This window comes from Sinocyclocheilus rhinocerous, unplaced genomic scaffold, assembly GCF_001515625.1.
Source record: "Sinocyclocheilus rhinocerous isolate Xijiao unplaced genomic scaffold, SAMN03320098_v1.1 scaffold148, whole genome shotgun sequence".
Taxonomy (NCBI): Eukaryota; Metazoa; Chordata; class Actinopteri; order Cypriniformes; family Cyprinidae; genus Sinocyclocheilus; species Sinocyclocheilus rhinocerous.
Window position 1 is genome coordinate 3326050 of NW_015653472.1, and position 25247 is coordinate 3351296.

Sequence of the window (25247 nt, forward strand, 5' to 3'; positions counted from 1 at the left end):
ATTATAATAAGAACTCAGATAAACCGTATATTGCCGTAGTCGTGTGTTTATTAGTCACGTTGAATCAATCAAAGCAGTTAAATCTTCTGTTTATTCAGCTGCAGCGATAGGCATTTTCTGGGTTTCTTCTGCGAGGCGTATTTGGCGTTTCAGCGCGAGAGCGCCCTCTGGCCTTTGGATGGAGATTTACTGCTGATCACAGAACTGTGCTTCACTGAAAGATACGCATGATAATCGCAGCTTCTGTCGAATCGCGATTTCGATTCCATTTCGATTTATCGTGCAGCCCTTACTTGAATAAATAACTTTGGTTATTTATATATATGAATGTCAGCAAGTACACTATATAGATGGCCTGGTTGCCTGTTCATAAAATTACACTCGTATTATTCGGTCAGTCACAATAACATTGACCCATATTGATGAATAGGTTTGAAAACATGCCCACCATTGCCCAAATAAGATTAGTGAAATAGAAGATTTAGTTTCTTATCTTCTGTTTATTGACCTACAGGGACCGGTAAATATTGTCTTTGTCCACCCTTTTGGTTGTTTGAAAGGATTTAAAGGGATACTGCGCAAACAATGACATTTCTGTCGTCACAGAGTGTCGTTCCACACCTGTATGACGTTTCTTTCTTATGTGGAATTTCAGTGGAACACAAAAGAAGATACTTTCAATGAGAGTCTGTTGAGTCCAGTGTTGTTTTGGACCCCATTGACTTTCGTTGTATAGATATAAAAACCCTGAGGTTTTTTTCAAAATTTCTTTGACTGGTAATATAATGAGACCAGACATGTATTCTCATGTTATATCCAACAGTTTTGTTACGCAATCTTCTGTTTCAGTTTTGACATGCAATATTTTAGCTTGACTGTTTTAACTTGTTGGTTTTAGTCGAATGAAAACAAACTATTCAAACGCTGAGCAAACAAATCTGTGTGAACACCTTTCAGAGGTTCAGTGATACTATCCCACAGATCAATTGTTTTCACTGCTGTGTGCACTTTGAAGACAAAATCCCAGTTTCCTGTCCCGTCCCCTCCCTCATCCCTCTTCCTCTTGCTGTCATTCTTCCTCTCTTTTATTGGACATATGGTGCTTCAGAATTGTTTTTTTCCCCCTTCAGTTCACTCAATATATCCCATACATCAGACCTATAAGGTGTGTTCAATCGTCATGTCTTTTGTTTCATTTCTCAGAAGTATTGTTTCCACATGCAGATCTTATATCTGAAATCAGGATAAAGGTTAATCATGGAATTAGAAAGTTATTATTGTCATGTGGACAGATGCCACTGCAGCTCTCTCAGGATGAGAAGAGTCAAGCATTGCCCTTCCTCCATGTTAAAGTAGTGCCAAAAGAGATATTGAAGAATAGCAGTCTGATGCCAGCATGGTACAGGAAATGTGTTCATCTGATTTTTGGAGATTGTGGCTTTGTAGGTTTATTTTAAAGTTAAATGAGTCATCGACAAGAATTCAGCGTAAACACAGTTTTTTTTTTTAACAACTCTTTTGGACATGCTTCATTAATTCCTAAACATTAAATTTTTCTACTGTTTTTCTCTTGCATCACTACTGTGTTTGTTCTACGCTGGTCAAATATTGAGATGTTGCAGCACTACAATTGTTTTTGGCTCTTATGATTTAAGGAATTTGCTTATTTTTAATAAATTTAATTCTAGGGTGCTTTATTGACAACAAGCAATACATTTGGGCAGTGTCAGTAGTAATAATACTTTATAGTAGTTGTAGTAGTAATAATAATAATAATAATTATTATTATTATATATAAGCATTGATATATTATTAGTATTACTTTATTATTAAATTATTAGTGATATATTATTATTATATTAATTGCTTTATTAACATTTTTATTGATAAAATGAAAATTTATTATTATTATGCAAGTGATTATAGCCTAACAACAATGTATACATGTTTAGCAGTATTAACATTTTAAATATGACCAACTGTTAAGTTTTTGTGATAAATATCTAAGTGAACTGTAAATGTCTAATTTGCCTGTAAATCTTTACTGTGTCTAATCTATTACCTAATCCCAGTTGTAACTCTTCATTTGCATTTGAGCTGTAATCTTCATCCTCCATCTGGTGCTGTTACCTTCATTCTCAAGTCTGCACTGTGGGTCTTTTATTCATTTGTAATTCAGATTCCTAAGAAAAGGGACCGCTGGCTAGAAGGGACACTCCTCTTACTGATTCACTTTCTATTGCCACACAAATGACTGTTTTTAAAAAAATTTTTAATATTCCGGGACACTCAATGAATTTCTTCCTATTATCTTTTATCAATATATAATGTATTTCTATAATATCTTTGACTGGTCCCGTCCTATCCCATCACCGGTCTGTGTGTTACCATTAAGAACCAAATGTCCTTGATTAGGAGCTCTTATGTCACAGAACTGTAAAGACAATCTGGACCGCGTACAGCAGCATGTGTCAGTGATAATGGGGTTGTGTTGGAGTGTGTTTCATGACCTCTGCTCCGTTACAGGTTCTCTGTCTAACGTGTCCTTGATAACTTAAATTGGCAACACATCTAAACAGCGTGTTTGAACAGCATGTCTTGTCGCTGCCTGTTGATGATTGTGTTGCTCATATTAACTGCGTGACTCATACTGCAGATGTCTGTGAAAATGTATGTCATCTCTGATATTCTGCAAAGTGACATTTACACCCAATCTTCCAAGAAAGATTGTGATTATTCCTTTGTGGAACATGAAATGAAAAGTTTTGAAGAATGTTCACACTGCTCTCAAATGTAATGAAATTGACTGGAGACCAAGTGTAGGAGCATCTTAATGTTCCTAAAAGGACTCTGAAAGCTAAAAAAGGACAGTCAGGACTGCTGAGAGGATTATTGGTGCCCCCCTTCCTAACCTCCAAGAACTTTACACCTCCACAGTGAGGAAAATGGCTGGTAAAATCACTCTGGACCCTTCACACCCAGCACACTTCCTCTTTGAACTGTTGCCTTCTGGTCGGCGCTACAGAGCACTGAGCACCAAAACAGCCAGACACAAGATCAGCATTTCCCCCCAGGCCATATTCCACCTGAACAACACATAACACATTTCAGGACTGCACAAATAACTTTGACTGTACATTAAAACTTTTCGTCTGTAAATAGCACATATTCACATTCACAATTCTGTTGATATTTTCTTTTTCTCTATATTTTAATACCATATTATTTATTTATTTATTGTCTATTCACTTTATTATTAGTGTTTTTTATTTTACTGTATTACCTTAAATTATATGTATGTCTGTACTTTCTGTACTGGAAGCTCCTGACACCAAGATTAATTCCTTGTGTGTGTAAACACACTTGGCAATAAAGCTCTATCTGATTCTGATTTTGATTCTGAAAATAGATCTGTACACTGTATTTTATATTTGTATATTAAAATCTTTTTCTTCTCTTCAGACTTTTTGAATGACAAGCTGCAGTATATTACATCATGTTGTCTGTAAATAATGTACATTTTTGAATGTTTTCAAATTGCACTGATGTTCTTCTGTTTTCTTCATTTTAGATTTGCGTGCTGCTTTTCATTTGCCTCTACATCTTGTCGCACTTCATTCTCACTCACTTCAAGAAGAATGCTGAGTTTGTCACTGGTAAGTTTAACGTGACCCCCGGAACCTCTGCAGTTGTTTGGCTTCATGCAGTCCAGTCCTTCAAAGCACACCTGTGATTTACTACAGCTGCTCTAAGAGCTGAATAACATTTGTTGGTCAGCACAACCTGACACGGTCATGCTCCTGCACTTTCCAAAAATGTTTTGTTTGGTACCCAGTCATGCTCGGATAATGAAGTATTCTGTGTTATTTGTTAAATAGTAGAAATCATCTTCAGAATAGAAGAGTCAAAGCTTCTGATTGGTGTCAACAGCAGTTATGTAACATTGAGGGAGGGCAGCAGTGGGGATGAGGAATGTTCCTGTGAGATAAACATAGGCCCCCTGCCCGAGCACTGCCTGAGGTTTCATAAGAGAACATTACCTTGTGTTTTGGTATACACCCCAGAATTGAACTCTGCTCTTTCCCGGTTCTGCTATACCTACTTACAGTGGAAAATCTGAGGGATGTTTTTTCTAGTGTCTGACTTGGGCAAAACACATCAATGCATTCTTGTGTTCCAAAACAGCTAGATAAAGCAGAACAGAATGTAGGTCTTGAAATATTTGTTGTTAATAAAACGGCTAGATGCAGTGAAACAGCCTTGAATGTTTTTATTATAACAATTCTTATATCATTTTTCATTTATTTATCTCTTTTTTTTTATTTTATTTTTTTTATAATTATATAGGTCAGTGGAGAGCTGATAGGAAAGCTCTGGGGAAACCTGGGTCTCCATGAGCACAGCCGCTCCTGTGTCATCGCAACATTTAAATACCTCAATCTAGCACATGCTTGCTTACATGATCAAATATTAAAAAATAATGCAGACGGATGTAAGAACGTCCTTTTATACACACACTTAAAGAACATTGTGTACTCAACTGCCAGCCAAACCATTATCATGCATATTCTAATATAGGAACATAAACAGAATCACTTTACAAGACATTAAGTCTAAATGTGCACCGGTTGTGGAGGGCTGAAGGAGTTTCTTCAGTTGCATATTGGTTGTTTTGAAGAATATGCGCAGAGAACCTGTTTTGCGTAAGGTTTTCGAGCACTCCCAGGAAATGTCACACATACCTACCCTGCAGCTCTGTCACACTGGGCATGTTTTGCTCTTCTCACATGTGAATGTTTGAGGTTTATTTTTCATTCTCTCTGCCTCATGTTCTTAATCCATCCCTGTTAGTAAGAGCAATTCTTGAAACATATATTGTTTTCCTGCATGTGCAATAATGAAAAATCTAACTATGAAGGCTTCCCCAGACTTCTTACAAATATTTTTTTTTTAAATAAGGGTTTAATAGTGTTATGTTTACTTCACGGAATAGCTTTATGATGAATCTGGCTCATTGTGGGATTCTGTCATTTTGTTCAATTTAGTTTCAAGGCTGAACTGCGTCTGCAGTGGGATAGTGTTGTGGTGACAAACTAATTTCCTTTTTTGCCCACAGATGACATTGAGGATGCCACTGTCAACAAAATTGCGTAAGGTCTTTTTTTTTTTTTTTAAATTTCTTAATGTAGGCCACATGACTATTGGATTTTGGTCAGTAATAGCCAAATATCTATTTAGGCAAGTAAACTCAAATTCGGTTTGGCTCCTTTCTAGCGTTTAACATCCCATTTTCATCATCCAATAAATTCCAAATGCATAAAATCAGCTCCCACCCTACTTAAGTAGTTGAATATCTTGTTTCACTCAGAAATATGTCACGTTATGGCAGTAAAATAGTACATTTCACAGCAATTCACTGACTTTAAGGAAGCTAGGCTGCTGAGGACACCCTACTGGGTGCTATTTTGCTTTTTATTAGTTTGCCCTGAATAAGTGTAAGTGGACAGTTTGCCCTTTGGTCTCCAGCGTGGCGTTTAAAAACCGCCTCCTTTCACAGCTGGCACTATGTCAAAGTAAAAGGCTGCAAAACACATCCTCACCCTTCTTTGACTGTTTTTCTCACTCTGCAGGTTGTGGCTGTGTACATTCACACTCTCAGTGGCCGTATGTGCAGTGCTGCTTCTGCCCATCTCCATTCTGTCCAATGAAGTTCTGCTCACATTCCCACACAGTTACTACATGCAGTGGCTCAATGGCTCGCTCATCCGTGGTAAATTCATGCACACATGAATAACTAATAAGTTTGCTTTGCACATGTGGAATATGTGACTATAACATCAATAGAGTTACCAATCTAATTCATTTACAACTTCTCAAATAGTATTTTGTTGCCCAATCTGAACAGATGTTAATATGTTTTTGTGTGAACACAATAATGCAGTGATGGGCAAACTTGGCCCTTCCAGGCCACTTTCCTGCAGAGATTTGATCCAACCCTGATATGACTCGCCTGCCTGTAGCCTTCTAGTAGTCTTGAAGACAATGATTAGCTGGTTCAGGTGTGTTTGATTAGGGTTGGAGCTAACCTCTGAATGAAAGTGGCCTGGAAGGGCCAAGTTTGCCCACCCCTGGTCTAATGGCTCTGTGTTGTGTTATCTCGGGTTGGGCATTGTAGCAAGTCTGCCAAGAGTATAAAACGTTCTGGCTGTAAATCTAAGGCTACTATTTAGTTTAAAATCCAGATTTTTATTTGCACTTTTGATATTAAGTTTGTAGGCATATGGTGAAATGCCTTTTCCAGTGTTTTGCATTGCACGTGCAACACCAGACCTCATAAGCTTCGAGGATTGTACGTGATCACAATAGAATTAGCCAAGAAATCTCAGACCAACTGAGAATAATAAACAGAACAAACACTTAATGGCACTTTAGATGAAGAGCTAGTAAGAGTTGAAGTTAGTATGGCACATGGTTGCCCCCTAGTGGTGTGTAAGTTTGATGTATTCTTTGTAGTTCTTGTGAACACAATATGAAGCATAACTTTAAATATTGTTCATATATACTAAATTATTATTATTTTTTATTTCTGCTTTGACAATCAGTATTATATAAAGTGCTATACAAATAAAGGTGACTTGACTTGATATTTTAAAATGGCATTTATTTCTGTGATGGCAGAGTTGAATTTCAGCAGTCATTACTCCAGTCTTCAGGGTCACATGATCCTTCAGAAATTATTCTAACATGCTGATTTGGAGCTTAAGAAACATTCCTTGTTATTATCAATGTTGAAAACAGTTTTGTGGAAACTGATAAATTGTTTTTTTAGGATTCTTTGAATAAAAACTTAAAAGAACAACATTTATTTGAAATAGAATTCTTTACCTTTGAAATTTTTTACTTTGTAAAAGTCTTTACTGTCACTTTTGATCAATTAGATGCATCCTTGCTGAATAAAAGTAAAAAAAAAAAAAAAAAACTCCATACAAAAACATGTACATTGGTGTGTTATCATGCAGGTTGTGGGTTTTTGCTTTTGTATTATAAGACTACTTACTCATTCTCTATATGTCTCTGTTTCAGGCTTGTGGAACCTAGTCTTCTTATTTTCAAACCTTTCGTTGGTCTTCCTCATGCCATTTGCCTATTTCTTTACTGAATCAGAAGGATTTGCTGGGTCAAAAAAGGTAAAAATGTAATTTGTGTAATGGTGAACGCAAATCCAGAGCACTTGAACTCCGTTCTGTATCTGATGTCCAGTTGTTATGTGTGTTTTCTCCTCTGAAAGGGCATTATGGCGAGGGTCTATGAGACTGCCGTGATGCTGCTGCTCCTCAGTCTGCTGGTGCTGGGCATTGTGTGGGTGGCATCAGCCCTCCTCCATCTCAACACCGCACGTGAGAGTCTTTATGGTGAGGCTGTGTAACATTAGAGACTATGCACTGCACTTGTTCAGTCTCTTTGATTGCCTTCAGTTGAATAGAGCACAGTTTATAATGCCAGCTAGACTCCCAAATTTCCTCTTAATTGTATAAACGCAATATAAAGAAATAGTCTTATTAACAGTCTTCTGTTTTTCTTGTGCTTTTCAGACCTGTGGGAATATTACCTGCCCCATCTTTATTCTGGAATCTCACTTTTTGGAGTTCTGCTGCTTTTGTGTAAGTGTGTTTAAATGTATATACTATTTATATGTTGTTGGTGGGTTATAGTTTTTTTGTTTTAAATAATTTGATGTTAACGTTTAGTTTGGTATTTTATTGCCTTTGACGTCCTGTAATTTATATATTTGTTACATCTCATTTCTTTCTCTTTTTTTTGTTATAGTGTGCACACCCTTTGGGCTTTCACGTATGTTTAGCATCACTGGGAGCTTATTGGTCAAACCTCGGGTAAGTAGACATAATACCTGTTAAAATTACATTTTGATTTAGATGTATTTGCACAGGCGGTATGAAAATGAATGTTTATGAAAGGCGTCACTTACGCTCACGAAGGCTGCATTTATTTGATTAAAAATAGGTATAAAAACACTAATTATTACAACAATTAAAAATAGCTATTTTCTATTTTAATATTTTAAAATGTAATTTATTCCTGTGATGGCAAAGCTGAATTTTTGGCAGCCATTACTCCAGTCTTCAGTGTCACACGATCTTTCAGAAATCATTCTAATATGCTGATTTGATGTGCAAGAAACATTTCTTATCATTATCAGCGTTGAAAATGATTCAGGGTTGTGCTGCTGAATATTTTTATGTAAACCATGATATATATTTTTCCTTGATGAATAGAAAGTTAAACAGCATTTATTTTAAATGTTAACATTATACATGTCTTTACTTTCTTTACTGTCACTTTTAATGTATTCTTGCTGAATAGAAGTATTAATATCTTTGAGATGAAAAAAATCTTACTGAGCGCCAAATGTTTGAAGGATGGTGTAAATATTTGAGGAATTAGAGTTATGAAGTTTTGTCTTCTTTTTTTTCTCTTTTTTTTTTAAGTTGTTGGAGAACCTAGAAGAGACCATGAACTGCACAGTGTTTGAAGAGGCCTCTCTGTCCAGGAAGTTGAAAAGTGAGTATCAGGATGTGAGAAAGGCATACTGGCTGCTAAGGAAGTGACCCCACCTTATAAAGATTTCTTTCTCTTTTCTCTCATTTTCTTTTTAATGTCCAAAGAAGCTTTACTGGCATGTCAAACAAGGATTTACATTTCCAAAACATGATTTCCTAAACTCTTATACACTCCTTCTCTTTCAGGTAACACCTCCTGTTGGATTAGTGCAAACACAGAGTCCATCAACAACGAATTTTTGAGTGTGCAGTCCAAACGCATTGCTTTAGGTACAAACATGCCTCTCAGAGTGTCGAATACATCAGTTAACAATCATGAATTGCTCTTCATTCTTGCTGCTTCCATTATAGAGTTGCGGAAAAGAGCGTCTCCATGGCAACGCAACCTGGGATACCCAGTGGCCATGCTGCTGCTTTTAGCTTTAACTGTAAGAGTAAACCTTATGGAATACAGAATACTTATTCTGGCTACAATTATACCGTTGTGCTAAAACCACATTTATGGTCTTTCTCAGGCGGTGTCTGTGCTGATGGTGTGTTTCCATGTGCTCGAACTGCTCTTCGATGAGTCTGCAATGCCTAGAGGAATGGAGGTGAGATGCATGAAAATGATCCAATTATATTTGTCATTTCAGGATTCACAGATGGACCTGTAAATGTAATTCACGGAAAAAGATTTCAGGGCATTTTCATAATTCAATTTACTCACCCTCATATAGTACTAAAAACATCCAAAAGCATCATAAAAGTAGTCCATGCAAGTATTGCAGTAGTAATTTATCATCATAATTTCACATTGGTTGGTTTTCTCTGTTGCAGGACCCTCACTTGGGCCTTGCCTCATTCTCCATGTTCGGTTCTCTGGGAGCTGCAGTGCAGGTGGTCATCATCTTGTATCTCATGGTCTCCTCGGTCGTCGGCTTCTACAGCTCTCCACTCTTCACCGGTTTGCTGCCATGTGCACAGGACACAACCCTCACACAGGTACAGAGATCTCTCATACTCATCATAAAACAGCTGTGGGAATTGGATATTACACATTCACATGTGGTGGCTCTTTATAGTCAAATTAAATTGTTGTTTTTGTCTCTCCACAGATTATAGGGAACTGTGTTTCTCTTTTAATACTCAGTTCAGCCTTGCCTGTTTTCTCCCGCACATTGGGTAAGTATTTTAAAATGACTGTAAAATGTTATTTAATAGCGACATGGTTTTAAAGTCTTTTGTAGGCCAAGATTTTTTCTGCACTGATTTAAGGGAAAAAATCTGCTGAATTATTTAATTGTTTTATTTAAACTGTGTTAAATGTAGCTGAGAGTACTATACTCGGTTACACTTTATTTTAAGGTGTCCTTGTTACAGTGCAATTATACATATAAGTACTGAGTAATATTAATTAACTACATGTACTTACTATTATAATAACAATTAATTATGCATAATTAATTGTTATTATAATAGTAAGTACATGTAGTTAATTAATATTACTCAGTACTTATATGTATAATTGCACTGTAACAAGGACACCTTAAAATAAAGTGTTACCCTATACTCTTATTGGTGGTTTAAAGTCATAATCAAATTAACAAAAACATTTAATAAATGGATACTTAAGGTCCACCTGTCAAACTTTATGAATGGCAAGAGTTCCATTTGTAATGTCGTTTTGTCTGTCCACAAGAGGGCACTAAATAGCAATATTTCAGCAATATGTTTCCATTATGTAATACAATTAGAAAAATATTAAACTTTATAAGGTTGTGTTCCTCTTTTCCTTGTAATTACATGCAGGAATCACAAGGTTTGATCTGCTTGGAGACTTTGGACGGTATAACTGGCTTGGCAGTTTCCACATTGTTTTCCTGTACAACATGCTTTTTGCTGGACTCACGTCCGCCTGCCTCATCAACACAGTCACATGGGCCTTGCAAAGAGAACTCATCCGTGCCTTTGGTTAGTTGCTTTTTATTTATTTGAGATGGAAGATCCATGAATAGCATTTCTCATGCTGGTTTATTTATTTTTACCAATTATAATTTTGCCTATTTTAAATATATTTATATGTTATATATATATTAATATGTTCCTGTGGCTCAGTGGTAGAGCATTGCGTTAGCAGTGCAAAAAAGATCGTGGGTTCGAATCCCAGGGAACACACATACTGGTAAAAAATGTATAGCCTGAATGCACTGTAAGTTGCTTTGGATAAAAGCGTCTGCTAAATGCATAAATTACTTTATTAAATTTTTTTTATTATTTAAATTATATTTCTTATTTATATTTTTAACACACGTGTGTGTGTGTGTGTGTGTGTCTATATGTATGTAAAAATTTATATGTGTGTATTTTTTATGTTTAAACATAAATATATTTAAAAATAACTTTCTTTTAATACAATACATATAATATTTAAGAACTGTGGATATACTTTTAAAGCCCTTTATTTTAGACATTACACCACAAATGCTGTCTGTACACCTTTAACTTGTACTGAACTCAGAACATTCCTTTTGTAACACTTAATGCTAACGTTTATCTCAAGGAAAACGTGTCAGGAGAAAGATTTGCGCATGTACACATTGTATCTTGAAAGGACAAGGGGTGTGTTACGCTGCCATTTGCCAGTGTTTGTAGTTAGTCTTTGGGTGAGGTGTTCCCCGCACAGGCCATGTTTCTCTATGGGTTGGTCTCTTTCCTCAGATAGAAAAAGCACAATTCTCTCAGGAAAGTGAGAGGGGACAGAAGGGGAGAAGGGTTCCTTGGGGACCTCAGGGCGTCAAACTCCTTCTGGAAGACACACGCCCATCGCCCTCCACCTAATACAAACAAGACTGCTGAACGTGAACACACACTCGCTCACATAGAACATCTTCAGATAGCATCTCTTTTTCTTTATTCTCCCAACTGGCTTTTGTTCTTTGATTGATTGGTTTGCTTTCAACCCAAACATCGCCTGCCAAAATGACCTTTTCTGGTGGTTAGATGAAGGTTACCGCTCTGTTGTTTACTGTCCTTTTTCCTTTCTCCAGGTCTCCACAGACTGCCTCTGACTGTGTCTCGATCAACCATCCCCCTCAAACTACTACTAGCCAATGGACTCTCAAAGATTCATTGAAGAGCGATCAGCTTTTTGAGATATAATTGGCTATTGAAGCCCTTTACCTTATGGAGAAGGTTCTGGCTCCCAGTCTGTGGATTTCTCCTATTGGACCAGTGCTATTTTTGGTCCATTTTAGGTGAATAGGCACCAAAGCTGTTTACAAAGGTTGCCTGGACAATATTTGTCGACCGATGGGACCTCCTAAGTGGGATTCTGCAACTGCAGGTTTATGCATTGTTTACTTCAGTAATATTCAATCATATTACTGCATTTAATAAAGGGATGTCAAATCACTGGCGCCTTGAACATACGGCATATGAGAAATGAACAATGGTTACAGAGGACTTTGACATGCATCCAGACAGGAGAGCTATTTCAGAGGATGACATCACAGCCATGACCGCGTTTCCTTTTCCTGGTGGTGGAATGAGAGTGTTGAGTTCTGTCCTGGTGGGCCCCCCATGCATCCCCTTCACTATTTTTAGTGTCATCCAATGAATTAAATTACTGTGGGTCCTTACACCACACAGGCATTGGAAGTCCAGTCTGGCGGGGTTTGTCTGCTTCTAAATGAAGTGAAGATCCTTGAGAAAAGGGATGAAAGGATAACAAGTGACCGTGATCTTGAAGATGATGTTCATTGTGAGAAAACAAATGGTGTTGTAGTTTGTAAAATACACTTTTTGTAGAGTTTAGGTTTTAAAATGTATGTTTAAAAAAGATGGCTGACGGCGATTTCAAGTTTAATGCCAAGACAACTGTGAATGTTTAGGGATTTTGTTCCCTTTTTTGTTATATTTAATATGTGAATTTTTTAAAGTGCAATATTGTATTATGAAACGCTGACACAATTATGCAAATCTACTTGACTTCCTTTCCAAAACTTGTGCTGATGACCAAAAGAAGGGGTTTGGCCCAATTAAGAACACCTAGTTCGGGCAATATGGTCAAAGTTTGGCTAGTTCATATGTTTTGGTTTGAACTGTGTAGAGGGACAAACAACGCACATGACCATTTCCTGTTTCACGGACACTACGTTGCTGGGATTTCATAAATGTGGACTTTTTGATTCGATAATCACTCGTTTTATATGGTGCAGTATTATGGTGTACACATTTGCTGATCAAACTGTTGTTTATTCTTTTGTATGATTCAGTTATTTGTGAATTTGCTTCTGTATCAGCATAATTTTTAAACAAATGTCCTTCAAGCAGTGGCCAGTAGAGGACAGTATGCCACAAATCCATCATTACACATTTCTCACCAATATTTTAATAACATTAAATTTTTTTTATTTTAAATTATATTTCTTATTTATATTTTTAACACACGTGTGTGTGTGTGTGTGTGTGTCTATATGTATGTAAAAATTTATATGTGTGTATTTTTTATGTTTAAACATAAATATATTTAAAAATAACTTTCTTTTAATACAATACATATAATATTTAAGAACTGTGGATATACTTTTAAAGCCCTTTATTTTAGACATTACACCACAAATGCTGTCTGTACACCTTTAACTTGTACTGAACTCAGAACATTCCTTTTGTAACACTTAATGCTAACGTTTATCTCAAGGAAAACGTGTCAGGAGAAAGATTTGCGCATGTACACATTGTATCTTGAAAGGACAAGGGGTGTGTTACGCTGCCATTTGCCAGTGTTTGTAGTTAGTCTTTGGGTGAGGTGTTCCCCGCACAGGCCATGTTTCTCTATGGGTTGGTCTCTTTCCTCAGATAGAAAAAGCACAATTCTCTCAGGAAAGTGAGAGGGGACAGAAGGGGAGAAGGGTTCCTTGGGGACCTCAGGGCGTCAAACTCCTTCTGGAAGACACACGCCCATCGCCCTCCACCTAATACAAACAAGACTGCTGAACGTGAACACACACTCGCTCACATAGAACATCTTCAGATAGCATCTCTTTTTCTTTATTCTCCCAACTGGCTTTTGTTCTTTGATTGATTGGTTTGCTTTCAACCCAAACATCGCCTGCCAAAATGACCTTTTCTGGTGGTTAGATGAAGGTTACCGCTCTGTTGTTTACTGTCCTTTTTCCTTTCTCCAGGTCTCCACAGACTGCCTCTGACTGTGTCTCGATCAACCATCCCCCTCAAACTACTACTAGCCAATGGACTCTCAAAGATTCATTGAAGAGCGATCAGCTTTTTGAGATATAATTGGCTATTGAAGCCCTTTACCTTATGGAGAAGGTTCTGGCTCCCAGTCTGTGGATTTCTCCTATTGGACCAGTGCTATTTTTGGTCCATTTTAGGTGAATAGGCACCAAAGCTGTTTACAAAGGTTGCCTGGACAATATTTGTCGACCGATGGGACCTCCTAAGTGGGATTCTGCAACTGCAGGTTTATGCATTGTTTACTTCAGTAATATTCAATCATATTACTGCATTTAATAAAGGGATGTCAAATCACTGGCGCCTTGAACATACGGCATATGAGAAATGAACAATGGTTACAGAGGACTTTGACATGCATCCAGACAGGAGAGCTATTTCAGAGGATGACATCACAGCCATGACCGCGTTTCCTTTTCCTGGTGGTGGAATGAGAGTGTTGAGTTCTGTCCTGGTGGGCCCCCCATGCATCCCCTTCACTATTTTTAGTGTCATCCAATGAATTAAATTACTGTGGGTCCTTACACCACACAGGCATTGGAAGTCCAGTCTGGCGGGGTTTGTCTGCTTCTAAATGAAGTGAAGAACCTGAGAAAAGGGATGAAAGTGGAACATCTTGGAGATGATGTTTGTTGTGAGGAAACAAATGGGGTTCTAGCTTGTAAAATACACTTTTTGTAGAGATTAGGTTTTAAAATGTATGTTTAAAAAAGATGGCTGACGGCGATTTCAAGTTTAATGCCAAGACAACTGTGAATGTTTAGGGATTTTGTTCCCTTTTTTGTTATATTTAATATGTGAATTTTTTAAAGTGCAATATTGTATTATGAAACGCTGACACAATTATGCAAATCTACTTGACTTCCTTTCCAAAACTTGTGCTGATGACCAAAAGAAGGGGTTTGGCCCAATTAAGAACACCTAGTTCGGGCAATATGGTCAAAGTTTGGCTAGTTCATATGTTTTGGTTTGAACTGTGTAGAGGGACAATCAACGCACATGACCATTTCCTGTTTCACGGACACTACGTTGCTGGGATTTCATAAATGTGGACTTTTTGATTCAATAATCACTTGTTTTATATGGAGCAGTATTGTGGTGTACACATGTTTATTATTTTGTATGATTCTGTTATTTATTAATTTGTTTCTGTATCAGCATATTTTTTTAAACGTCCTTCAAGCAGTGGCCAGTAGAGGACAGTATGCCACAAATCCATCATTACACATTTCTCACCAATATTTTAATAACATGATCCTTGTATAAAACTTTTTCTTTGAGTATCATTTACATTTATGTAGCTATTCAAAGGTAAACGTAAGTCATTGCTTAAAGAAAACTGTCATAATTTACTTACTATCATGTTGTTTCAAACCAGTATGACTTTCTTTTGTGGAACACAAAGTAAGATATTTTGTGAATGATTGGGAACGTTTTGAAGAATGTTGAAGACTGTTTGGGGTCTAAAACAGTAGACCCCACTGACAACACTCAGATATTTTTCAAAATATCTTTTGTGTTCATACAGGTTTGTAACAATGTGAGGATAAGTAAATGATGACTTAATTTTTTATTTTTGGATGAACTATCCCTTTAAGTGTTTTTCTATTCTCACAAAATGCATTTTTACAGCTCAGAAAAACTGGATTCATGATGACAGACTGTCCTGCATTACTGGATCATATATGGATGTCTATTTTACTTCATTAGTAGAGGGAACAAAGAAAATACAGTGAGCATTACTCATTTTAAAAAAAAGAAATGGCTGACATTTTAATTGTTTGCTTGGAAAAATCCAGCTGCATCCTTTAATGCAAGTTAGCAACTGTGACAAACCATTTGTCCTCATTCCCTTCGAAATGCAGAGAAAAGAACAATAAATGTGTTTACACCTGTTTTTCCAACCAATGTGTCATTTGTGAGTCATTTTGAACCCATTTTTGGTTCTGGGTCTGCTAAAGACCTTTCCATAGAGGTCAGCATACATTTCTTGCCATCTGAGCACCTGACCACTGCTTAAATGGCGCCGTGGTGGTTATGTTTAGCTCTGGTGTTAGTGTGCTTGTCTGTCCATGCATCTTCCCCCAGCTGTTCCTCCGTCCATAGCTGGCCGGCTTTAATCAGGGTCTTTATTTTGCCCCGGGTCTGTCAGCAGGCCCGTAGAGACGCCGCGGCTGACCCATCATGTGCTTTCACCCCTCACCTCTATATCGTCCATCCGTTTTCCTCGTTGAGTGTTCATTTCCTTTTCTCTTTTTTCTTAAACAGAAAAAGAAATCCCGGCCTCTGATTATGATTTGTCTGTCTTGATTATTGTTTTCTCTCCGTTTCTTGTGCGCTTTGTTGGATGTCCTCGAGATTTTTTATCGTTGAATTTCCTCTGCTAAAACAACTTTACCAAGAAGTTTGTACTGAAACAGCCATTTTTAGGCAGTGAGTTTAAGCAGAAGTTATGACAAGCAAAAGTTAAATTAACATTTAAGATTTATTATATATTTAACATACAATTAATATTTAGCGTTTATTAAACCACTTTGCAATAATCAAACAAATATTACATATTTATGTTTAGCAATTTAATCTGGCAAATTTTTCATTGTCTGTAACCCGAGTATGAGAAAATTGAATATATGTGATTCCACATGTAATTTTAAATCTGTAAATTAAACAAAATAATTTTTTTAAAGAAATATATGTAACAAAACATTATGAAGGAAATGTATATAAAATGTAAAACTAACAAATCGATGTGCTTACAATGATGGCAATTTAGGACTTGTCCTCTCAATTTCAGTTTACCTCAGAAACATTTAGTTCAACAAAATTGGGTGGACGCATGTCACTCTTGTTGATCAGCAGAGGGCTTTTGGCTGGTCCAAATCAATCATATCAGACAAGGGGAAGAAAGACAGGCTTTCACAGGTTGCGATAGCCTATCGTTATTGTCAAAACACAAAAATGAAGAGGAAAATAGGCAGATTAGCTTTCCTGACGGTTGTTTGAAGTGTGTGCCAAAGTGCATTAGAAGATATTATTTCTTCTGGAAAATAGAAAACTCGCGGCCGGAAAAGACTTGCTAATCAACTGATAATGAGCGGCGCTGCCCGCCTGCAACGGCGCATCCACACCCACCCTGCACACTCATGACACACTCCCTTCACACACTCAGCAGCCGTTCTCACAGAGGTGTTTTGCCAGAGAACCACAACAAGCAAAAAACAAAACAAAAGGTTTTTGTTTTTATATATAGATATATAAAAATAGATATAAAATAGGCCTAGGGCATGGTTATATCAAAATAGATATAAAATAGGCCTAGGGCATGGTTACAACTTGCAGATTTTTATCTAGTAGTTAGTATGTTTAATTCATTTTAGTGTACACCAAACGACTTAATCTCTTTGACAAATAAAATATAAAAAAAGGTTTGGTTGCAGTACTGCAGCTGTAACAGGACAAAGCATGTTTGATATGTGCTATTCATATTGTTGACCACTAAGTAGACAACACCATGTCGGCAAGCAAAATACAGTTGAGAGAAAGCCTTGGTGTTTCGCAAATCTTCGTTTAGATGTCATTAATACTAAATATTGGGGTTACATTTTGATATTTACTACTTTATCTATTTTAAGCCACCACACATGAACTGAAGTGTGTATCCAAACAAAACGCAGGAAAGGTGTTTCGTTGCTGAATTAAGCAGTGTTTTGATGAATCATCTGAGTGAATGATTCAATGATCCACTCATAAAGACAGATGCTGAATTCAGAACCACATAGTGCTACTATAGCATAACATTTTTGGCATAAGACACAAGTCATTTGAATCAATCTGTGTTTTGAACGTATCCTTTGAGTGAATGATTCAATGACTCAGTCACTAGTCACTAGTCTTGCACCTACTGTTATTTCTAGGCATTATAAACACAGGGTTTTTACAGTACAGAGCCCTGAAAGTGACATTCACATTTTTTTCCAATAAATACTTAGGCCGAAAGAATGAGTGTTTTGTGTAATATATGAATTATCCTTAAAAAAGCAAGACATGAAGTTGTCCTGTGTTATCTTTTGTTTTCCTGGTCGAGTTAGTTATTCTCTGCTGTAAAAACATGTTTCTAAATCTGGTCAGCATAATAGCAGGTACAGTATATTATCTGCAATAATATTCTCTTCTCTTGAACTTTAACCTATTTGTTTCGGTTCAGGAAGTTCCACCCTGATCTGCTATTGTTTTGTCACGGTTGTTGTATTATGACAATTATTATATAGGCAAATTTCAGTCTCTTAGAAAAGCACAGAGCATGCATATATAGACGGCGCATGACATGACGACTAAACCAGGCCATAATGTGGCATGGTGTATCTATGTACACCTATGACAGATGATCCTGTTTATCAATGATCCCCTGTCACATTGCTCTGGACTGCGATAAGCATGTTATTTAAGGTAAGGGGCAGCCTATGAAGCCGTATGTTGGCGCTGAAGCCAGAAATCATGTGGTTTTAGCATAGCACAGTCCGACACACCGCCCTGCCTCTTCCTGCACTGATAACAGGGTGAGGGACGACTGAATTGACCGATGGTGGTGGGTCATAATCGGTGTCAGCTCCTTGACTCTTCTCGGCAACCCTAACAGCTTTTGTCTCAGGAAACGTATGCAGAATAGTGTCTAGTCAGCATTTTCCTACTAAATCTAAGTGGCTCGGCCTTATTTACAGGCCCGTCTTACATAAACATGCTCTGTAACATCTGACATGATTGATTGAACACCATCACCCCCAATGATCAGCTGACTATTCGAGGCAATTTTGGAATCGAGGGCTTTGCGAATGACGCAGCAACTCATTTTGCTGATGCCAAGTAAGGTAGCATGAGCTCAATGGCACTTTACTATTATAAGGCCAGGTGTAGTCACGATTCATCTGTAATGGGAAAATGAGGGCCAGAGTAAGTCTGGCAGGAAAGATCTCATTTTCTGTGCTGTGGCTGCTCAGGAAACTCAGCCATTCACTGTTCTATATACTCCCATCCTGAAGTGGGGGAGTGGGGTCTCTAAAGAGGCTAGAGGGTGGGGGGATGTAGAAATACTAATAACAATTATTTTGAAACAGTTGTGTTTATTTTTATTGTCATCTCCCTTTAATGTTTAATGGCAGCTATTTTCTCTATTTCCCCTCGGCGGAATGTCAGTATCACTGATTGTGCTCTTGAAAGCCTTTGTACTTGTGATTAAGGTTTTCCCCACATTTGCTATTTGTGGTGTCTGGGATGTGTGATTGAACCACAGATCTGTACATCTGATTTTCAGAGGTACATAAAATATGACCTATTGCATGATCAGGATTGATCTTTGATTTATTCTAACATGTTGCATAAACTAGTTGAACACAAAATAATATCATACTTTATAGCTGCTTTTGTCTGTTAGTCTGAGACTACAATGAAAAACGCTAATTAAAAAATATAATTTAAACCTGAAAATAAAGTTTTTGAAAAGTTTAAAACAAAGATATACAGTATTATGAAGGAAAAGTAATATAAGCTATTAAGTTTACATTTATTAAATGTTGCATAACTATTACTCAAACACAACTGAATATCTTACTTTATAGTATGTTTTTGTCTCAGTCTGAGACTGCAATGAAAACTGGTCATTTAAAAATGTAATTTAAAAGTTTATAACAAACACATATTACAAGAGGAAATTTATATAAAAGTGTATGTTCAAATTTATTAAACATGTTGCATAAGTACTTCACCACAAATGAGCATATTTTATAGCCGTTTTTGTCTATTAGTCTGAGAAAATTGGTGATTTAATGGAATTTAAAAGTTTAAAACAAATACATATCGAAGGAAAATTAGTGTAAAATATTAAGGTCACATTTATCGAACATGTTGCACTAAACTACTAAACAAATAATATCTTGCTTTATAGCTGTTTTGTGCATTATTATGAAAACATCTCTGATTCACAACCTGAAAAATACAATTTTTTGAAAGTTTTTGGAAAAATTTGAAACTTGAAAATTACTGAAAGTATTGTTTAAAAGGTTGATAGATTTCCTAAGAGCCTTAACCTTTGCATGCTTTATCTGTGTGTGTGAATTAATTGTCTGAGATGCCAAAGGTCTGGATGCATAACGAAGGTCAGCGGAAATCATTTTGATATTTTGCTGCTCATTATTTTTCTTCCTCTTGCTCACATTGCCATATTGACTTGAGATATTTGTTTTGTCTTCTAATTTTGAACTATTGTTCTGAGGTGGTTTATAATTACGAAGCTGATAAAACATGGGTGTTAACAGCCCAGAGGTCTTCTCGGCACAAGGCGCATGTGTCAGCCAGTGTCTTCTGCTTCAGGAGAAAAACAAAGAGAGAGAAATGAATGAGTCACAGAAATGACTCTGTTATCTCTCAGCAGGAAGCTGTCAGTGAAGCTTAGATTCATGTGAATGACCCTCACCTGCATCTAAATACACAACAAGCTGATTGAGTGAATGGGTAGTTTTAAGCACTTTCCTAAGAGAGGAGACTGGGGCTAGTTGTCACAAGTCTTTGTGATTTAAAAGACTAGCTTTTGTTTCCATAAATGTTTTTTCCTTAGCATTGGTGTTGAAAAACTCTCTTAGAATAATTAGAATATTTTTAATTCATTTAAATAATTCATTAGAATAATTTATGCAAGTGTCAACTATATAATGGAGGTTGATTTTAACAAAACGCTTAAACTGTGTTCTCACGACAACAGGATTTTTCTTAAATGTGAGGTCCAGGCAAGTTGTCATGTTTGTGTTTTTTTTGTTTTTTTTTGCTGTAAAAAAATTTTTTTTTTACATTTAACAAAACTATTGCGGTCTTTCAACTTCACAATTTCATTTTGCATTCGTTCTTTGTGATTACTTCTGAGATTTACTAACAATTTCTGAGTGAAAATTGTTTCTACACCAAATTTGTTTAATAGCAAACACCATTGGGGCATGTTGTCACAAAAGGCCTTTTTAATAGCCATTAATGGTGGAAATGGCCAACGAAGTTTTTGTATTCAAAACAGTAAACTGTATAGAAATTTATTTTTAATTATAACCCGATCCTGAGAAATATTGATTTAGCTTAAGTCTCTCCTACTTTATCCGCTGTAGCAGCATGTAAATATGCTGTTAAATACAGCGCACAGGAAAGTAGCCCCCACTCGTTAGTTACAATACATTGTAACGACTTCACATCTGCATGACTGCAAACGCACGCGAGGAGGCGTGTGCGCTACTGTCCCGGAGCGCGCGCAGGAAGGGAGGGCGATCTTTGTCCGGTCACAAATATTTAATGGTCCGAGCGCAACGGTTAAAAGCGGGAGCAAACACATGTTGAAGCAGAATCAGGGCACTCAGACAGTAAAGGAATGAAATTATGTTTGAGAACGACCATCAGGCAGGACCAGCAGAGACGCGCGCTGTGAACCTTATTGCAGAAAACGCAGTTTCACGCGGAGCTGTCCAAGGTGGAGTAGGATGATGGGATGAAGCACCTGTTGCTATGTCAGTATCTACAAACGAGAACGAGAATGCGATCAATCCATCTCTGCTCGGAATGCCGAAATTTGGCTAGGCTATATAAATGAACTGACCCGTGTACGCCATTTAAAAACTAGACATTATATGCTAATTATATGGAAAACTGTTCAGGTTCATACATTCACCATGGCTGGATGCATTGATGTTAAGTTCTAAATAATCAGTTTAATCTGGAAACCATTACACCTTGGTCAATGATTCACGAGCCTAATCCCCACGAGTGCCCATTTTAATTCAACACCGTGATATGGACGTGGAAAAAGTCAGTTGTGTTAACGAAATGCCGCGAGGTGCTGGGAGAGACGCTCGCGCTGCAGGGTTCGCGGCTCGCTGATCCCCTCACACACTTCACGCGCGTCAATGACGCTGGCTCCTTGGTTAAAGCTGGCGAGGCTCGGCCTGCTGACTGCCTGGCTTTACTCATGGCTGCTGGTGGAGGGATGCGGACCAGGTCCAGGTTACGGCACTCGCCATAGGCAACGCAAGTTGACTCCAATGTCGTACAAGCAGTACGTGCCCGGTGTCTCTGAGAACAACCTGGGAGCGAGCGGAAGAGCGGAGGGCAGGATAACGCGCAGTTCGGAACGCTTCAATGAGCTCGTGTGTAACTATAACACTGACATTGACTTCAAAGACGAGGAACATACCAAAGCTGACCGGTTCATGACCAAGGTAAAGGAAACTAGTATCTCCTCCTGAGAACCAGAAATAAAAAGCTTTGTGAATTTAGTATTTTTTCATGTCATTACATTGTTTAGAGCATATTGATTTTAACAAAACGCTTAAACTGTGTTCTCACGACAACAGGATTTTTCTTAAATGTGAGGTCCAGGCAAGTTGTCATGTTTGTGTTTTTTTTGTTTTTTTTTGCTGTAAAAAAATTTTTTTTTTACATTTAACAAAACTATTGCGGTCTTTCAACTTCACAATTTCATTTTGCATTCGTTCTTTGTGATTACTTCTGAGATTTACTAACAATTTCTGAGTGAAAATTGTTTCTACACCAAATTTGTTTAATAGCAAACACCATTGGGGCATGTTGTCACAAAAGGCCTTTTTAATAGCCATTAATGGTGGAAATGGCCAACGAAGTTTTTGTATTCAAAACAGTAAACTGTATAGAAATTTATTTTTAATTATAACCCGATCCTGAGAAATATTGATTTAGCTTAAGTCTCTCCTACTTTATCCGCTGTAGCAGCATGTAAATATGCTGTTAAATACAGCGCACAGGAAAGTAGCCCCCACTCGTTAGTTACAATACATTGTAACGACTTCACAACTGCATGACTGCAAACGCACGCGAGGAGGCGTGTGCGCTACTGTCCCGGAGCGCGCGCAGGAAGGGAGGGCGATCTTTGTCCGGTCACAAATATTTAATGGTCCGAGCGCAACGGTTAAAAGCGGGAGCAAACACATGTTGAAGCAGAATCAGGGCACTCAGACAGTAAAGGAATGAAATTATGTTTGAGAACGACCATCAGGCAGGACCAGCAGAGACGCGCGCTGTGAACCTTATTGCAGAAAACGCAGTTTCACGCGGAGCTGTCCAAGGTGGAGTAGGATGATGGGATGAAGCACCTGTTGCTATGTCAGTATCTACAAACGAGAACGAGAATGCGATCAATCCATCTCTGCTCGGAATGCCGAAATTTGGCTAGGCTATATAAATGAACTGACCCGTGTACGCCATTTAAAAACTAGACATTATATGCTAATTATATGGAAAACTGTTCAGGTTCATACATTCACCATGGCTGGATGCATTGATGTTAAGTTCTAAATAATCAGTTTAATCTGGAAACCATTACACCTTGGTCAATGATTCACGAGCCTAATCCCCACGAGTGCCCATTTTAATTCAACACCGTGATATGGACATGGAAAAAGTCAGACGAGGTGCTGGGAGAGACGCTCGCGCTGCAGGGCTCGCGGCTCGCTGATCCCCTGGCACACTTCACGCGCGTCAATGACGTTGGCTCCTTGGTTAAGGCTGGCGAGGCTCGGCCTGCTGACTGCGTGTCTTTATTCATGGCTGGTGGTGGATGGATGCGGACCGGGTCCGGGTTACGGCACTCGCCATAGGAAACGCAAGTTGACTCCAGTGTCTTACAAGCAGTACGTGCCCGGTGTCTCGGAGAACAACCTGGGGAAGAGCGGAGGGCAGGATAACGCGCAGTTCGGAACGCTTCAATGAGTTCGTGTGCAACTATAACACTGACATTGACTTCAAAGACGAGGAACATACCAAAGCTGACCGGTTCATGACCAAGGTAAAGGAAACTAGTATCTCCTCCTGAGAACCAGAAATAAAAAGCTTTGTGAATTTAGTATTTTTTCATGTCATTACATTGTTTAGAGCATAAGAAAAAAATGGTAAAATAACATTTTTGAAAAATTATATTTTATTCATAAGTTATGCTATGTCCTCTGTAGAGGACACCAGGACTCAGTTTTTCTAAAAAATAAAATGACAAGAGTAGACATGAAAAGGCAAAAACAATGGGATTTTTAAAAAAACACCAATCAATTTTTAGGTTTCAGGATTCTTTTATAACTAACTTTGTTTAAGGATGGTTCTCAACTATGTTATAAAATATATAACAAAATGATTTGATATACCATTTTGCTTTATGCAATATGTGTGTAAAAATTCCATAAACTGGTTTTCCCATTAAGCACAATGTTATCTATACACTGTATCTAATTTGCATATTAAAGTGCTGTTGGGACAGCATGTTGAAAAAAGAAGTGTAATAATGGGAGCAGTAATTGGCCAGATTTTCATAATAATATCTAATATTTCATAAGAATATTGATATATAATTTGTTTTCCTATTCAATTCTTTTGTCTCCCAAAATGTATAATAAACATGCTTTTAGTCCTGGTGTCCTCTACAGTGGACATGTATGAAATGATGTCCTGTTTCATAACAGGAAGTCATATTTTGATTTGAAACCCCATAACATTTTCCTGAGATGTTGATTTATGACAAACAATTTGAAAATTAATCAGATTTAAATTATAATTACAAAATATATTTTTCCATAAGGATGTACAATTTTATCACTAAATTAATGTCAGCCATTTTTAAAAACCAAGGAGAGGGAGTGGTCATGGTGAAACATCCAATCATTAGGTATCTCTGAAAAGCCCTGAATGTGCTCTGTACAGGACATCCAGACTTAAAACTGTGACATGTGAGGTCTCAGAGAAATTCACTAAAATATAATGTCCACTACAGAGGCAAAAACTCCATAGCTGGGTCTCAGGAGGATATATATATATATATATTAGGGCTGTCAATTTAACGCGTTAATCTATGAATTAGTTATGGGAAAAAATAATGCGTTCAAATTTTTTACGCAATTAACGCACCTGCCCCGCACCACATACGTCATCTTACATTTTCATTTCGACTTGAAGCAGCGCTGTGCAGATCAGCTATTTGAACGAATCAAATGAATGAATGAATGAATGACTCAATGACTTATTCATTAAGATTTACTACCACCTACTGGCATTTTTAATTTCTTATCTAGAGCAGTGTTCATTTCGTCAACGAAGACGACAACGAAAAATATTCGTTAACGAACATTTTTTCTGTGACTAAAACGAGATGTTGACGAGCTTAAACTAATATAAAAAACTATAACGAAATTTATGCCGCGTCTTCGTTAACAAGACGAGATGGGACTATAATGTTATTTGAGGACTACCGTACATTCAAAATACATCCTATAGGCTACTGTCTTGTCCTTCAAAATGCGTCCGTCATTGGATTGCAATCGGATAAGGGGCGTTCGCATATCTAGTCTCAGTATGGCAGCCGCAGTGGATGGATAGGCTACCAAAATGCAA

At 37.4% G+C, this 25247-nt stretch overlaps 2 protein-coding genes across 2 annotated transcripts in view; both read left to right on the plus strand.

Moving 5' to 3' along the window:
* The window catches only part of LOC107716206 (limb region 1 homolog-like protein), a 16869-nt gene extending 3930 nt beyond the window's left edge, over positions 1-12939 (plus strand). The window contains exons 2-16 of the mRNA XM_016522579.1: positions 3572-3656; positions 5117-5150; positions 5631-5770; positions 7084-7187; positions 7289-7412; positions 7593-7661; positions 7828-7892; positions 8508-8580; positions 8766-8849; positions 8931-9007; positions 9095-9172; positions 9399-9563; positions 9677-9743; positions 10371-10532; positions 11609-12939. Of these exons, the coding sequence (XP_016378065.1) occupies positions 3572-3656; positions 5117-5150; positions 5631-5770; positions 7084-7187; positions 7289-7412; positions 7593-7661; positions 7828-7892; positions 8508-8580; positions 8766-8849; positions 8931-9007; positions 9095-9172; positions 9399-9563; positions 9677-9743; positions 10371-10532; positions 11609-11694 (1413 nt within the window). The 3' untranslated portion in view covers positions 11695-12939. The remainder of the gene's footprint in view (positions 1-3571; positions 3657-5116; positions 5151-5630; positions 5771-7083; positions 7188-7288; positions 7413-7592; positions 7662-7827; positions 7893-8507; positions 8581-8765; positions 8850-8930; positions 9008-9094; positions 9173-9398; positions 9564-9676; positions 9744-10370; positions 10533-11608) is intronic.
* Positions 12940-21183: 8244 nt separating this feature from the next.
* The window catches only part of LOC107716210 (desert hedgehog protein A-like), a 9471-nt gene continuing 5407 nt past the window's right edge, over positions 21184-25247 (plus strand). Inside the window, exon 1 of the mRNA XM_016522584.1 lies at positions 21184-22057. Coding sequence (XP_016378070.1) covers positions 21746-22057 — 312 coding nt within the window. The 5' untranslated portion in view covers positions 21184-21745. The remainder of the gene's footprint in view (positions 22058-25247) is intronic.